Source organism: Megalops cyprinoides, chromosome 11 (genome assembly GCF_013368585.1).
Source record: "Megalops cyprinoides isolate fMegCyp1 chromosome 11, fMegCyp1.pri, whole genome shotgun sequence".
NCBI lineage: Eukaryota > Metazoa > Chordata > Actinopteri > Elopiformes > Megalopidae > Megalops > Megalops cyprinoides.
In genome coordinates, this window is record NC_050593.1 from 20693638 (window position 1) to 20711654 (window position 18017).

The 18017-nt window shown below is 39.4% G+C and overlaps 1 protein-coding gene across 1 annotated transcript in view; it reads left to right on the forward strand.

The window, feature by feature from the left end:
• The first annotated feature begins 396 nt into the window (after positions 1 to 396).
• Positions 397 to 18017, forward strand: part of prkx (protein kinase X-linked) — a 38411-nt gene continuing 20790 nt past the window's right edge. Inside the window, exons 1-2 of the mRNA XM_036541023.1 lie at positions 397 to 1234; positions 17275 to 17443. Of these exons, the coding sequence (XP_036396916.1) occupies positions 1066 to 1234; positions 17275 to 17443 (338 nt within the window). The 5' untranslated portion in view covers positions 397 to 1065. The remainder of the gene's footprint in view (positions 1235 to 17274; positions 17444 to 18017) is intronic.

Genomic DNA, 18017 nt, shown 5'->3' on the forward strand with positions numbered 1-18017 from the left:
CCATTTTGTTACGGTCACCAAATCCTTTCACCAAACTGAAAGCATTCGCGTTTCATTCTTAAATTGTCTGAGGGCTCAAAACGTCACATTCCTCCTTGGTGTATTGCATGACCTTAGAGCACACTGTTTTCCTTTGTGCTTCTCCTTTTCGTTCACACACGTGATAGGTTTCCTAGTTTTTTCCACTGTCAACTCCCAAGGTGTGGTACAGAGACCGCCGCGTCTCGTAAGCATAGCGAGGAACTGCACAGGAAAAGCGGGTTCTTCCACCGGCTATTCCTGCGCAGCTCCACCCTTTCAGTCAAACCATTGGCCGCCTCCCCCAGTCAAATACCTCGGTTATTGGTTTGTTTTCCTGTCATTTACAGTTGAACTTTTTTTTGTCTCTGCCTTCCTTGTCTAGTTAGCCTGCTACATGTAAAGCAGTTTGAAATCTTAGCTGCCTAACTAAAGGAAAAGCCGGAGGGGGGATATTGCGGAGAAGTAAATAATTGAAACGTTTCAAATAGCATAGTGGGACTGACACCATTTGCTAGTTACTGTAAAAGCGACAAGAACAACCACAGTGCTCCCGTAGGCTCCTCGAGGTATCAGACGGGCGAGTGCACTGTGTGTGGATTCGCCCGATTAGGAAGTTCAGATAGCTAGCTTACTCGCCTAGCCTCCAGACTGTGTGTTTCGTTTATTTTCTTTTATTCTTTGCTCGCCAGTTATTGACTTTTGTGGTAACTATTTTCACACAGCTGACCAACTAGTCAGCTAGCCGGCTAATCACTGAAGCTAGGTGTCGTTTCACACAAACGCCTTGGGGATGGTAGCTAGCTAAGTTAGCTGCCAGCCAAACGAAATGCAGTTCAGTAGGGGAGGACAACGGGGAAGATGAGTCGTTGGCGTTGCGGTCCAAACAAAGAAAGGCGACGCGAGATTGACAGAATCAATGTATGATACACCCGCAAGGTTTTTTTTGTTTTGTTTTGGTGGGCAAACACCCGTGTGTTCAGATAATAACCAGCAAGTACAGAGTTTGAGGTGAAGTAGCATAGGTTGACGCACCACCGGCGGAACATGGCAACAAAAGCCAAGTCTGGAGTGAACAATGAGAGCGGTTCATTTCGGGAGGGTGCCAACGCTGACAGCAGCACGGGTAGTCCCACACTGGCCGGTGCCGCATCACTGTCACTGACCAACAATAGGACCTATTCACTGGATGACCTGGACACCGTCGCTACGGTTGGTGAGTAGTAAAGCAGTTTGCATTTGATTTCTAACTTGCCTTCCAAACGAGAACAGCAATACAAGTTGGTAAATGATGAATAAGATAGGTGGCTAACTGCGTCCTCATTTGGGTAGCCTGCTATATACAGTGTGTAAGTTTTCGACCCAGTTCGTCTTAGATTGGTGTCTGAGCTGTATCGTTGGTACCTAATGAGGTTTTAACTGACTCGCTAAGAGTTCCTTTGCATCTAGTCTACCTTAATTCCTTCAAGGTGGGGGTTAGCTAATGTAGATAGATCTATAGTGAGATAACTGTCAGTTCTAAGTTTACCTCAAGCATCCCGTAGAGTTATTTTAGTTGGGATATTAACGTTAACCTGCTAACCAACTGTTTCCTTTCACTTTAAAGAAAGCAGTTGCTAGCTATCTCCTGAACATGCTGCAGGTGGAGGCAACCAAATTAGTTAGCTACCTGGCTAGCAAAATACACAGGTAGGTAGCTGCCCTCCGCCAGAGCCTTTCTTACCAATTGCTGTCTTCACATCTAGCTAGCTGCTGCTAGTGTAAAACTAGCTAGCTAATTCTTTGGGAAACTAAAATCTGTACTTAGTGAAATAGAGATTAATATCTGTCATAGTTGTTAATTGCAGACCGTTTCCTTATATTAACATTTACATTTACTTTAATTCATTTGGCATTTTATCCAAAGCGACTTACAAGTTAGGTAGAGTACAGGACAAGCAAAAAAAAAAAAAAACATATTAAACACAATCATGATTTGTCTGAAAAAAGTGTATGAAACAAGGGTCCTTGCCAACAGTCTTGTAAAATCTTTCTTTTGCTCTGGCCTTGGTTTATATGTTGCTAAAATAGTCCCTTTTTCCTCTCAGAAGTGCATATACATAATTGAACATGGTTCAATCCTTCCTTTTACCTCCAGTGGTTTAGAAGCAGATGCTAGAAATAGAAAAAAAATGTCATATGACCACATGCTCTCCTTGGAGGTTGTGTAAATTCGTATTGCTTAAAATGTTCACACATTTTAATTAGTCTTACCAAAGGTGTGTTGGCACTTTGTTGGATGTGTGAGAAATGGAGTATTTCTGGATGAAATGCATTGCTTGGAGGCTGAGGAGAGGAGAACGGAAGTGGCAGGCAATAAAGGCAAAAGTGTGAAGTTGTCAGTACGTGTGAATTGACTCTCAACGCTTTACTTTCATTGCAAGGGCAGTAGTCGTGGCCGTGGTCATTAGTGTCAACTCTTCAGGGTCAAAAATCAGATCTACTGACATCTATAAAGAAAAGTGATGTGCTACGTATCCAAGTATCCTTGTCTTTGAAAATAATGAGTGCTTTAGAAGGTTTTTGGTCAGACAAGATCCCACTGCCATATCATTTCATTCATAAAATCAGCCAGCAAGTGGCATTTGATGATTTGTCAGCATCGGTCCTGATGCAGCCTGTCATGACTTATAATTATTTCTGTGGTTTTATTGTTGACAAACTTATATTCCCTAATGTGCTTCAGGTCACATAGGTAACTTCCTGTTTACAAAAAACACTGAAAACACAGGAGAAGGAAAGACATTTTTAGGAGTGATACCTCAAGAGCTCCCCCAAAACTGTAAAGAAATCTGAAATGAGAGGAAAGGAAATTCTCCTGGTCTGTCAGGTGGTTTATCTCAATCTCTATTGGTGTTGGTCCAAAAAGTCAAAGCTCACTTGGTGCTCAGCTCATAGGCTTAACTATTATCTTAGTTTGTTTTAACATGTTCCTAAATCGGATCAAGTGCAGGTAGTTCCCAGAATTTCCGGTGTTGCGATGTCTGATGACATACACTCAATCTACCTGTGCAGTAAAAATTACAGCTTCTTGTATTATCGACCTACTGTCCAAATGGTGACCACAGATGGCCTTGGATCTGTGTCTGAACAGTTTATTAGGTGAGATGCAAGTTCAACATGTAGGATCAACTGTACAACGCTAAAAATACACAAAAGCAGCGAGGATATGTCTACGGTACATTCATTCCATGGCATGAACTTTTCTTCAAATCACAAACATTAACTCTTAACTAATCAGTTTTTGTAGTCTGTCGAACCACCTCATTTAATTAACATATGTGTCTGATTGGCTGAAAACTGGGAAGCACTCAAGGTTCAAATAGAAAGAGCGTTCATCCTTAGGCTAAAGCCTTTTTCGCAGCTGTTGCGGTATTCCTGCTGTCATACCGAGTAAGTAAATTGAAGATGATGGTCTTCCATGAATCGTCTATGATGAAGTCTCCTGAATGAGCTTTCTGTTCTGTCAGCTCGGTGTAAATATTTAATGCTGTTAGTTCAGCTGTACTACACAGAGAGGCTGCATAGACATGGGTTAGATGCCAACTGTTAACTGAGTTACTTGGGTACTGCAGTAGTGCAGAGGCATGACATAAAGCTAACCATTTGCGCTATGTCATGTTTACATTTTTTTGCCATGTCAAATGTTTTCAACATGTTTGCAGATTACTTAGTTTCATAGAGGGCTTTTTTTTGTAAAAGCCATTTTATGAAATCTTCTCCACAGGTAATACATATCTACTTCTATGGCTCACATAAATCAACCTGTAATTACATGTTTCAAAAGCTTGTAATCCCGCAGTTCTCCATGGTTTGAATGAAATCCAGAAGACTGGATCAAAATGGAGCTTGTTCAGAATACAGTACATCTGGGGTGATAGACACTCAATTTAGGATATCAGAGGGATTTCCTTTTCGCTTTATTATCATTACATAATATTTCTATTAGCAAGATACTCAAATTTAAAGGGTTTTTACAAATGTTACTACTCTTAGCCACAAATTATTCAAACTAATGTTGAGATTATTTGGAATCTATAATGTAAATATATCTATTTATTTGCATGCTATTTTTTGTTTCAGGGAAAAGATCATTTTCCCTGCAGAAAATTACATTTCATGCCATGCTACCACTGAAAGGATGAACCATTATAGGCCTGCCATAGAAATCCAATTTGCTGGATCTTTAGTGGGATAGAGGGGATTACTGCCCATTACAAATCAGTTAAGCTCTTATCTGGATGCTTTTATTATTTGAATTGTCCCTAAAATGATAAGGAAAGAACACATTTTCCTGAACACTGGCAGGGCATTCTAAATAAACACATAAGAGTTTTTGTTCTCCTACATTTTAAACTAAAATCACAAACATTTGTTAAGAGGACAAGCAAATGATATCCGTTAACAATCAATTGTGGTGGATGGTACTATCCACACATAACCCACTGATTGGTTACCATATTCCAGATCAAGTGCATGTATGAAAAGTACAATATCTGGCACAATCATTGAATGCATATTGTCATGACTTTTAATATTGAAAACATAATTGTGAACTGAAAGAAATTGGCATTAGGGCCCAGTTGTGCGTTTGATAAATACCCATATCTAATTTGTAAAATAAAATTTTACATTAATTTTTTTGTAAATGCTTTTGCCGTGTTTGCCTGTTCACATTTGTTGGCACCCTTGTTTGTTTTATGCAATAATTGGCAATTGTTTGTTGTATAAACACATTTACAACATAAAACACTGTTTTAGTAGCCAGAAAGTTTGTTTAAATATCTCTGCCACCCCCAGTGTTAGCCCAAGCGTCATATATTAATTTTAATACCCACAAGTGAATTACATAGCCAATAATAGCACCAAGTTACGTGTGATATGTGCATGTGTGGTCTGAATATAAAAATCTATAACTGCATATCCATATCCATAACTGCAATGTGTGGTAATGTAGGCCTGGCTATTAATTTATAGAAGTGTATCGTGAAAGGGACATACATTTATTATATGTTTGCAAAATTCATATTTAACATATTTAGCTGTCTTTGTCACCTCAAAACCATAGAACCCTCTGAAGTCTCAGATGAATAATTTTACCAGTAATAGGAATCACTTTGTACAGTTTTTATAGTGACCTGAGCAGATTTTTGTGAGTTCATCTATTTTTGCTTAAATACAGAAGTCACTTTCATATCATGGGTCTCCAAGCAGCAGTTTAATTTTCAAACCATTTATCAATTGTATGCAGTTTTACTGTCAGCAGCATTCCGCTTTAGTTGTACATGGTTCGATGTACATCTATATGCTAATTTTCCTGGATCTGACAAGTATCTGTCTAGTGTCCTCTAGCTGCCCTCATATTAGTTTGAGGAAGCATATTTCATGAGAAAGATGTATGGCAGTATGTCAAGTGAAACCCTACAGTTCTAATGAGTCTGTTTAGGACTGATATACAGAGCTTTTGATATTCACATTGAGAAAGTGGGTTTCTGTGAATTTCAACTTCAAATGATGGGGCATTCTGATGATTTATTCAGCCTGTAAAATGTGTTTTGGTGTCTGTAGCTCTGCATGCGGTCAGAGAGTTGCCCAAAGGACGCAATGACAGTATGCCTATGGGCAAGTACAGAAACAGCAGGCATGCAGTCTCTCAGGAATAGTAATAACTTTTTGGTTAGGAAATTGGAATTGCAATTCTTGGGAAATGTGTAGCAGTTGTCTGCATATTTAAATTAGCTGGTATATCATTTGAACAGTCTGTAACAATGTTGCATTGAATTTTTGAGAATAATCTTAATTCACTGTAAAGTTACTGCACTGTTAGGAATAAATAATTTTGGTAACAGTATTCAGAATTTCCCCCTTTGCTGTAGCTGTATTAATAATTGAGTATTTCATAGCTCAAGGTTAAAATCAAATTGCATTTCAACAGTCTTTGAAATTGTGAACCGTACAATATTTTGAACATGAGGTCTTTCATGTAGCCTAATCATATGATCATTCCCGGTTGTTTTATGATCAGACTCATTATATTTTCATTTTTATTTGCATTGCATGCCCTCAATAAGCCATCACCAAAATTCCTAACCACTTACAGTTTTACAATGTTTGTGTTAGTGACAGTTAGGGTTGTGCCAATGGACGATGACATTTGACATTGGTGACGTAGTGCTCAGTTGCCAGTGTTACATTCTCAACAGCTTTAAGGAAAAAAAATCTTTTTAACAAGTCACCTCTCCATTTTTTATGGTATTGGCTTATCTGGTATTGCCATACAAAAATTTTCACTCCTACAGTGTGCCTCTATTCAGAGTTAGTGAAGTGTGCTGTTAATGGTATGTATGGCATCATTGTAAAATATGTGAAAATGTCCGCTCCCTTGAGCATAGTTTGAACTTTGCACTTTATTATACAGTTCTGGAATGATGCAGCCTTGGTGGACCATTTCCTATCCGAGAGCTTATTTTGTCAACCAAAAGTTTTTGCCCTGATCCCATTCCTGCCAGTCCATCGGGTGATGAACTCCCAAGTAAATGTGTTATTTTGCCATCTTTTGCAGATACTTGCCTCTTGGAAAGATCACAGATAACACCAAGATCTTTGTTATTACAAACTAACATGTTTAGGTAATAGCTGCTCATTTCCCAAAACTTTTTAGTCATGTTATTTACATTACAAAATTGCTATTCAAACCAAAAGTTATTTCCATTCAGCATACATGATTTGTATCACATCTTACTGTTTTTGCTTATGTTTATCTTGTCTTATACATAACTCCTCTGGTACTCAGAAGTTCTATATCATGACATTGTTTGATTGAAATGGAACTGGAAATGCATACAGGACTGAAATTGTGCAAGGAATATTTTGGTTGCATGCACCCTTTGATCATGTCCAGTATGGCTAAGGAAAGGTTGTTATTGTGCATGTGTTCTTTTTCTGAGAAAGCCTCCTGGCGTAAACCTAATTTGGAATTGAATCATGCATAGACCCTAGGTAATGTTATTTAAATGAAGTCATTATCAAATGCAGTTTGTGGACCATGTCCTCATGGACCTTCTACAGCAAACTTTTTGGGACTTACAGAGATTTTTCATACTTACTGTATCTGTAGGCCTTATTCTGGGGGTACTGGGCACTAAGGAATGGTTGCTATGTCATGCTGCTTAGCTTGCATTCATATCAGTAACTATATTAACAGGTTCTAACATGACATTTTATCAGCCATTTCTAGCTTTTTGACACATGTTTTAGATGTATGTTATCATGCCAAACTCTACTACCTCACCAAATGTGCATGGGTTAATTATAAAAGCCTTGACCATCAGTACCTGTATTTTCAATAAGTCTATTAAAGCACCCCTAAACTGAGGCAAAAAATCAGAGAAAGAAATGTAGCCCACATTTTAAGTGAATTGCGCTCTCATGTCAGCGCATAGGCTTAAAATAAGTGTACTGAATTGAACAACATTTGTAGAAGATCCACACTCAACATCCTTAGACAATATTTTCAATAATATTAAAGCTAACTATACAAATGTTTTGGCATACTGCCTTCATCAGTGAAATTGTATTTTTTCCTAGGTTGGCAGTTGTTTTCCACATATAATAGCTTGTAATACATCAGCTTGCATTAGGTATTGTAGGTCTTAAACCTTCTTACACACACAAAAGCAGCTAAAACAGATTGCTAAACTGAGGCTCAGTGGTTTGTGAATGAACAAACTGAATTTTGTATTGCCTCTCATCCCTTTCAAGGCTCTTAAAGTGCTTTATGGTAACGAAGGTCACGCACACACCTGGTGTAAAATAAAACAATCTTCAGCTTCCCCTCACAACTTCACTGAAAGAAAACAAGGAACTACACGACAAAGACAATAACAAACTGAAAGACCCCAATGAAAAGTCTAACTGCATTTTTCAACTTAGCTTTCACTTTCACATATACACAGCTCCCTTTCTATGCCTTATAGTTAGTCCTCCATTTGTCTTAAATCTGTGTTGTGTGGATGAAAACGAGGACCCCAGTGGTGGGTTTTCTTCAACGTGATTCCCTGTATACATACCAAAACTAATTGGGGGAAAAATACACACACATGCAGTTTTGCATAGTGCTCTGACTTCCTTCATGAGCAGATTGTAAGTTAAGTGATACTGATACTGCGCAGTGCTCTTGAGCTTAGTACGTAACCTGAATATCCCTGTAAAATACACCTGCAATGATCAGTATGTAAAATGTAAACAGTTTAGGCCAATTGGACCTTGACAAGTCTGTGTAGAAAGGAAATAGCTGATTTTTGAAGGGTTTGTTTTAGCTTTGAACCCATGCCCTGTGATTCACCATCTTTTAGCCATCCACTAACAAAGATACAGTTTGATACACTCTTCGGGTTTGTTTACATATTCCAAAGTGTCACCTAGGAGACAAAGGATTTTATCATATTTGAATGAACAAAACAGTCAAATCCTTGTTGTTGTTGTCATAAAAAACACTCAATTTCAAATATGTTGTCAGCATTATATGTTGGCAGTGAAGTGAAAGACAGCGTGCAGTCTGAGACATTGAGTCGATACTCAGCTACTGTAGGAGGATAAAACTGTTTAGCAGAGAGAGGTTGATAAGTGTAAAGTGAAAAATGCAGTGTTATTTATCCGATTCTGTGGTGCACTGAACCTGTTCTATGAAATCTGTCGGTGTAGTGTTTTGTTGTGTTGAGTGAAACGCTCATCAAATGAGTTTATCTGCAAATCACAGGACTCAAGCTCACGCAAATCAGCTGAGGAATTTAGTAGATTGGAATTCCATGAAAATATTGTTTCCTCTCTACTTCCCCTGTGTTCCTAGCTCTTACTTATTGCGTATGGACCTGCTGTTTCTGAGTGTGTGAATCATTTCCTGGGTGTGGATGCTTGAACTTTTTTTTTTTTTTTTAACAGTTGACTGACGCGTTTCTGTGAAGTGCGAAATGAGTGAACTAAGTTCACGCAAACCCTGTAGTTTTGTGGCAGCTTGCTTATCATATAGTTGTACTTGATGAGGTCTGCGAATGAGCAAATGTAGTTTGGTTCCATTACAGCTCCACTGGAATTTTATAGAACACATTGCGAAGTCAAATGTGTTGGAATTTCTCAGAAATCCTGAGTTTACTTTATCTGGTTTCCTAAGTAACCTAGTAATGTATTTATCAGGATATACTCAAGTTGCCCGGATGTAACTCATTGCAACCAAACACATTCCTTTATTTAAACAGTATCCTCTACAGTGTAGGATGTATCCTATACAGTAAGTATACAAAATGGAAAAGTTGGGGCTAATTCCATGTCCTTTCAGTCAATAAGCTGACTGAATTGAAACAGAATTGACCCCACCCCCGTTTTGTCCTTGCAATGATGCAAAGACAGTGTGGTGAACAGGTATTTATTATAACTGGAAACTGTATTCTAGGTATTCAGGGTCCAAAATTAACACCTGCCAGAATGCAAATGCAGGTGGGTTTTCTTTTTGGCGAGTTGCAGTGTCACTAGCTCTTCTGGCAGGTGTTCTTTTGTGTAAAAAAAAAAAAACAAAACAAAACAAAAAAAAAGCCTAATAATAAATGAATGAATAACAAAAATGACCGTGGCCTACTATTTTAGCCAAAGAACACCTTGTAAGATGCAAAATATCTGAGTACTCATCTTGCTTGTTTCTTCTTGTGCTGTAAGTCAGTGGTAGGAACCCTCTGTCATTTTCCAGGTGTGAAATCTTGTTGGTCTTTTCTCTACAATCGCTGGTTGTCTAATTACAAGCTACATTTGACGTTTGAGCTGAGTTCTGGTCTCAGAGGTGGTTTCCCTTTGCCATGTCTATCACATTTTCTGATGGCTTGCTCTACTGTCGGTTTAAGAATGTGGAGACACCAACTACACTGAGTAAATAGACGGCAGATGAACGAAGACCATGTTCTCTATGGTACATGCCATCGGGAAAAAAGGGAAGACTCCTCTCTGATTTTGAGTGGCTGTGCGAGTTCATTTTACTCCAGATTCTAAACAACCAATTCAGTTCTTTCTGTACTTGGATAACGTCTGGCCAGCTAACTAACTAGTAGTAGTAGCAAACGCTACTATAATTTAGCTGTCAGCTTTAGCTGTACTGTTGTCTTTCTGGGTAGCTGTTTTAGCTAATGATATGCAATGTGCTCACCATAGATATGTGGACCTTGCAGGATCCAGTTAAAATGTAGCATGATTTGCAATTAATTATTTTGACTGATGTTTTTTTTTTTTTTTCCCCATTTGGACCAAAAAGTTAATTTTGAGCCATGGATATTACTCTATAATCCAAACACATTCTGTGTGCTGACTCTTTCCAAGGTCTATGTTAGTTCCAGGGCCTGGACACTTGATTTAGGTCACTAAAGTGTTTGTGTGTGTTCATTGGCAGGCCTCATAAATAGAGCTGTGACCCAGGGGCTAGTACTGGTGTGAGAATAGCTGTAGTATCCTGTTACTAGCCTAGATGAAAGAGCAACAGGCTCCCTGTATAGATGTTAGTTGCTGCAGCAAAGGGATTCTAAGGTTCACAACACAATCCTGTGTAAGGGGCCAATTTAATCTCCCACTGATATGTTTCATTTTATCATCAGTTCAGACTGTAAATTACACACCTCTGCATGAAAGTCACTTGACATTTGCTAGGTTGCCCTTGCAACTCATACAGTGTGAAGATAAGCTATAGAAGAATATATTCCTAAAGATTTTTTTTTAAGTATTCAAATTGTTGCAATATTATGAAATTTGCAGATTTTTTAAAGAGGCGGTGTTTTAGTGTGGATTGAATTGAAATGGTAGTTTTAACCCCTGGTATAAGCATGTTTAATGACAACTTTATATCTTAAACTAATGGTTTATGAAAACTTTAGTTTTAGCAGGTCAGTGATGTGACATAAATCTTTCCAGTGATGTAACAAAAGGAATCCAACGCTTTTAAATCTTCACTTGGGTTATGCCAATACTGACCTTAATTATAAAATTTAGAAAATTCTTACTGTGTAGAAGAGGTGTGTGTGAACATGTGTGTGATTTCATTATTTACTGATCCTGCTAAGCTGCCAAAGGAGGTTGAGCACTCCAGTAGTCCTTTATCAAGCAAATCCCAGTTTCACAGTTTAATTTCACATGAAACGACAGGATCATAATCAAGATCGTGACTGACCATCCTTTCATTGAAAAGATGGCACTAAAATTGGCAGGTAGATTTAATATGTTTCTGATCAATCTCTGCTGATTTGTTTTTACTCTTACAAACATGAACAATAACCTCCACTCCACACTTGACTGCAGGCCCTAATGAATCATGCAAGATATTGAAGGAGAGCGAGAGATAAGGTATCCTCAATGCATATCAGCGAGACTAATTGACTCGATAGGACTCTTAGGCAGATAAAGAGCAATCCAGGGAGCACGGAGTCGTGGAGCCGTGCTGCATTCCGGAACACACAAAATAACATATCAGCCTGAGCTGTGTCACAAAAGGCCATGAATTAAGTTCTGCGAGAGGTTCAGCTATTAATTATATTTAACGATGAGCAGTTTCATCAGGGAGTAAGCTCAGTCATGTGTGCAGTAAAAAAAGAAAGTTTATGGAGTGGGGTTGTGCCAGTATCCCTAGAGCATGGGTCCCCAAACAGAGATGGCTGGCCTGGAATCCTAGCACGGTGTCACAGGGTCGTCAGCAAGCATTCAGCATTAATTTTTGTTTATTTGTCAGCTTTGCATTAACTGCAAAAAAAAACAAATGTCCCTCTTGAAAATGGCCATTTCGCTCTTTCCTCAAAGTGCACAAAGTGTGTCAAATATTTGTATGGTTGGAAGAACAAATGAGTACAGCTGTAGAGAACAGCTAGCACTTAACTCAGGTTAACCAGGAAAGCTCCAACTCTTGTCACTGGTGTGTGTCTTCAGTGTAACTTTTGTTACTACTGTTTTTCCATGCAAAACCGTTATGAATGACTTCCTTTGAAATATTTGAGTCATCCTTTTCCTTTTTACAGCAGTCTACATGTCAGAAGTGCTATATAAATGTGATGTAATTGTTGGAAAAGGGGACAGGAAGGGACAGGAAGATACGGACTGTGAAACGTTGGGAACTTCTCAGAGATGAGTGCTGTCCTACTTCTACAGCACAGGTGGAGGCTGCCTGCACCAAATGCTCTTGTGCAATGAAGAGGGCCAGCGGCCCTCTCTCAGCTCTCCTTTCGAGTGCTCTGTCACACTGCGTCTTATCTTCTAATATCAATAATCTGCAGGAGGAAAATGAGTAATTCTAGCAAACACCGCAGGAATTGGAATTTCACAGTGCGTTGTTTCAAAACGTAATTTGTGTAGCCACGCTGGAGGCCTTCCAAATGTTCAAGGTGTCCTTGTTCTCACGGCGGGGATGGGCCCCAGTCTCGTTTGATCGCACATCGTGATGGATCTTCGCCCGAGCTGAGATGAGACAGACGGACTCTTTGCTGAAGCTGAACTGTGAGGCACATGCAGTAATATCTGCATTTCATTTTGTACCGGGCCGCCCAGTTTGGTCAAGTGTGTGCGTGCCCTCTAGGCACTAAGCAACCTGTGGCAACTGTGTGAGATGACACAGCTGGCAAGTAGCAGCTTTGCTGTGTGATTGCAGTGGCATGTACCTCCATCACCCTCGCCGTGCCTCATCAGTGGACCGGAAGGTCACTCCAGGGTTGCGGCCTGAGCATCGGCAGTAATTGTGTCCGAAATTGTTTGACTTGTAGCTCGTGGCAGACGTCGTGCCAGGTGAGACCTGCAGTTCCGGTGGATTCGTTTTGTCAAAATCTCCTCTCCTCTGAGACATCACGAACATTGTGGTGTGAAAAGAGGGTGAGAAAGCTTCTTTTTTTTTTTTTTTTTTTTGCTGTTGACTCATCATGATACACAGGACCAGGTCTTTTTCTGTAGACACCCCTCAAAGCCTGCACGTTACATCTTGCACCAGGGTTCTGGCATGCCAGTTTTCACTGTTTGGATGTTTACAACACTATGGTAACCTGTCAGTTCACCTAAAAGGACCTGTTGTTGTATTTTGCATTCTGCCCTACGTATCTGCCGTGTTTGAATTTCAAATCAGCTGCACCACAATATTTTAAATGAATCAGAGACACAGAAGTCTTTATAAACAGAATAGTCTGAAAGTCGTTGACCATTTCTAAAACATTTGATTCGAAAACTGTTTCACTTTATTCATTTGATTGTAGATTTGTACTTTGATTGCATGGTAATTGTGCTTTTTTAAATTTGATGTGCTGATTTGTCATCTTTGATTTGATATCTTGAACATATCCAGGCAGAGTGTTACAATGGTCCTGTGAGTGTAGAATTGCCATTCACATTTGTTTGGGTGGACCCCCCTTGCAACTGTGTGAACCAAAACTTGGTAAGCAGAAGTCAAATGCTTCCAGAGAGGGAGCATTGAGCCTCTCTTATGCCATTGTATTAATCTATAAGTACTAACCCGCAACATTGCAGAAATATACAATTAGTTAAGTAATGGGACTGAAATTCTTTACACATAAAAATTTGACACCTCAATGACTTGGCTATTACTGTTGCAGTTTGAGCCTAAATAAGTAGACTACTCAGCTGAGAAAAGTGATTCGGACTATGAAATGAAATGAGGGGAAAGATACTGATAAAATGAGAGGACTCTCATTGCTTTCACAGAGTATTTACTGCTCTGTTTGTTCTTCATGCAGTGTGAACAACACACATTGAGAGTTTAGTGGTATCTGGTGCCAGGAGCTACAGTTTTAATAGTTTATGGTGACAAGTTCAGCACTTTTATAATTTGTGTTGCAGGCTACAGGTTATTTTATATATAAAATTCAGTATATATGTATTATAATGTATTAAATTGTTATTTCCTGTTTGGTATTGGTATAATTTGGTGGGTATTTTCGTCTCTGGGATATATCATGCACAAATACAGTAGCTAATGATTCATTTGCCCTAACATGTCAATCCAACCAGTTGAGTCTCATACCACTGGTGATTGAGAGTTCCTACTTCCTGCTTCCTCCCTATAAAACTCTTCAAGACATATGCATAATGAAACCAAGAAGCCAACATTCAAACCACTTTTAATGCACTGAGTCACTATCAGATCCTGCACCTTCAGTTCAGTGTGATTAACACTTTATGAGAAAGAATTTCATTTTTTCCTCTGTATCATTTGTTCAATGGAACTGAGTGACACTGAGTAACAAGTGAAATGATCTGATCATCCCAGAAAGTTGTGGTAATGAACAGTGCCTTCAAGGTAATGCCTCGTATCTTATTTCATGATATAGACCTATTGCTCTGATGGTATATTTTATGAATGTTTATTTGTGTATCTATTTGACATTAGCTACAGTACTTGAGGCCATGTCTTTATTAGCTTAGCCACAGACATGTCAGCTCTGCAGGGGAATATTTTACAGTGAAATTATGCATGAGCCGCATACACTTATATTAGTCATAATATATGCTTATCATATTAAAAAGGTCATAAGCACAGAAGAAACACCTCTAGAATTGCCATACACAACTGTATGGTATAATGGCATTTTTCCGTGTCTATGCACAGATGGCAGCCACATGTTGTTGTATTACAGGTATTGAATAGCAACGGAATGGACCCCAGTGCACTTTGTGTAAAGGGAAAAGTGAGCCTGGGCTCATTAATCATGCATGAACTGAACTGCCGTTTGTAACACTGACCTTCTTTGGATACTTAAATTTGACCCCTGAAAAAATAAACAGTATCATACATTACCTTTGTATTCCTCTCAGTTTAAGGTTGCAAACACATACCATAATAGCCATATTTATGCTATCGTAGATGTAGGTTGATATTAGCTTATACTGATATCACTGTTTTAAATGGCAGAGATATTTTTGCATGTTTGTGACACTGCCATATCGTTGGTTTATTACTTGCATTTATGAGTAACCTGGTACGTTTGTATGCTGAGAGCACTGTCAGTAGAGATACCTGCTTTGAGTGACACCCCTACAGATGTGTATTGTATTGACCTGAATGTGGCAGAAAAGTTTGTAAGGACCCTAGGGAAGTTATGGTTAATTGTGTCTTGTATTGCAGCGCTCTGCAGGTTTGATATATACCCTTCTGACCTGTAACTTGGCACATGGCATATCTGTCATCCCTGTCCTTTAGTTAAGCATGACTCTTCTCAGATATGATTAAAGTTGAGTTGAGAAGCTACATGTGCTTTGCAGACATGCTTGTGAAGGATAATTAAACTTCCCACAGAGATAGGCTGGCCATTGTCATAAAATTGTATGGATGTGAAGGTGTGAGGGCCCAGGGCACTGCTCCTCTTGGTGGATCACATTGAAGCAAAAAGGAACAAAGGGGCTCAAACATAACAGCTTGTCAATCTGTGCCGGCACTCAGGGCCTTCTGTGCCTTACCGCTTTAATGAAACGTGAACAATAAAGTTTAACTGAGACGTTTAACACGACACAGTATTCCGTCAAGAGTGAGTAGAGAGGTGTTTAATGACTGGAGATGAATTCACACTTTACCTTCCCCCTCTGGTCTGGCCAAGGAGTTTAGGAGTTTAGCATTATTGTGGAATAGTGCGCGTTTAGTTTGTGAAAGGTAATATTAGCCAAGTTGACCGATCTGCTGTTATGTAAAGAATATATTGTGCATGTAACTTAACATTTTATTTGTTTTTGTTCAACGTTTCATGTTGAAATATCTTCTTTGTACTGTGCATGCTGTATTTCTTTTGAAAGATACTGTTCATATTAATTTATGAAGCACAGTCCAATTCAAACGTTTTGTCCCATTTAGTATTTTAAAATGATGATGCAGAAAGTGAGAAATGCCATTGTGATATCTTTTTTCTCCCCACATATCATGACTCTTGTATATTACATCTCCAGAAAAAATGCTTTCAGCTTACAAAAACAGGAGGTTACTCACATGTGCTTACTCTTTGTGTCAGTAGAAACTCTTGCAAAAATTGGTCTGCCATTAAAATGATTGATATCAAAATGAATCCAGGTTACACTAAACCACATGGGTGTGATTTTGTCTCACAAATTGGACAAATATTACTCCAAAGCAAACCTAACCAATTCTTCCTAAATTCTTTCATGTGACTTAGTCATTTGTTTTTCTCATCAGCTATTTCAAAGAGAGCTCATTTGTCATCTCTGTGAAGTCACAGAAAATCCGCTAAATGTATTTCTTCTTACATGGAGCAGCATTGCAATGTAAGAACTGCGCAAATGTTATTAATTTATGTCACCATGAAGATTATATTATTATCCAGGCCGGGTAGAATTTCTGCAGCATGTGATGACATTGGGGGGGGGCTATCAAAAGAACTGTTGCAAACGCAACACACCAGCAGCCTTACAGTGACCTGATCACTACACACTACACACTACACACTGCTTGCTGCATTTGGCAGAGAGAAGAAAACTGGAATCACATGTAAGTATTCCACAGTGTAAGATCTGGAAAGGTTGCTAAAGCAATCCCAGACACACAAAACCTGCATACTTTTGGCCCAGTGTAAAAAGCCAAGTTGCAGGTGAAGACCCATCCAAGTTGCTTGGAACATGATACTGTTCAACTGCTGTTGTGTCAGAAAGGCCACCAGTTGAAAACATCAGGGTCTTTGTCACTGTTGACTATAATGGGAAATGGTGGCTTGGCTGTATTATGGAGGTTTACCATGACACGTCTGAAATACAAGTAGGCCTGAGCTTCCTGCATCCAGTTGGACTAGGTAGCTCATTCTTGTATCCAAGACGGTGTTATTCTAGTCATTTCTAGACCGTATTTTGGCCTTTTAACAGCAACAAGAAGACTGTATCATATGTCATAAGAAAACATGAAAGAGTCAAACAGGTTGTGCAATAGGACAGTAAAAAGGATGAGTTCACCAGAATCCTGACATAATGTCCACTTGATAGTTTACTTTTTCAGACTGCTGCTTATTTTTTCTTTCTTTCAGTGAAATGTGATATTAGGCACTACAGATCACACTGTTTGAAGAAACCCCATGTATTTCTTGGCTGGATCTATACCTAATCCTCTCCTCTGGTCTCTTGAATTTTAACTCCTTTAGCTTTGCTGTATAGTATGACATATCAGGTGTTAGGTAGCTAAATGTAAGTCACGTTTGTCTGTTGCAGGGACTGGTACGTTTGGCCGAGTGTTCCTGGTCAAGGACAAGAAGACCAGGGGCTACTTTGCACTGAAGGCAATGAAGATTCCGGATGTCATTCGGCTAAAGCAGGAGCAGCATGTTCACAATGAAAAGGCAGTTCTGACCGAGGTCAACCACCCGTTCCTCATCAGGCTGTGAGTGTGCGCTCTGTGCTGTTCTCTTACTGGGAGAACACTGTTCATTTGCTTAGAACACACCCCCGTTTTAAACACGCAAACTCAGCTGAATCATTTCCGGTCGATGTAGTAGAATATCAGCAGCACATAATAGCTGTATTCCCTGCGCAATCAAACATTAACTAACGTAATTTGTAGAGCGCAGTGGTTAAGCCTGTGTGTATTTGTGGAGCACCTCGCCACTCAGTCCCGGTCATGCAGGGCCACAGTGCCTGCAGGCTGTCGTCCCAGCCACAAAAGTCTAATCATTGTCTCAACTGAACCGGCTTAGTTGCCTTTCCCTGCGCGGGGGATGTTACCGGTTTGAAGAGAGGCAGAGAACCTGCTCCATTGTGGCCCTCCTGGGCAGCAGCTGAGTGGCTCTGGTCTGGGTGGTTGAGCACTGGATTACAGAAGAATGGGTCAGAATTGATGAGAATCGAGGAGGTGCTGGAAGGGAGGTAGAGACTAAGTGGCAACATGTATTCAACCTGATTCTCCACTAGTGTCGCTACAAAAGCCCGGAAGAGAGTCAGACAGATAATGGAGGTAT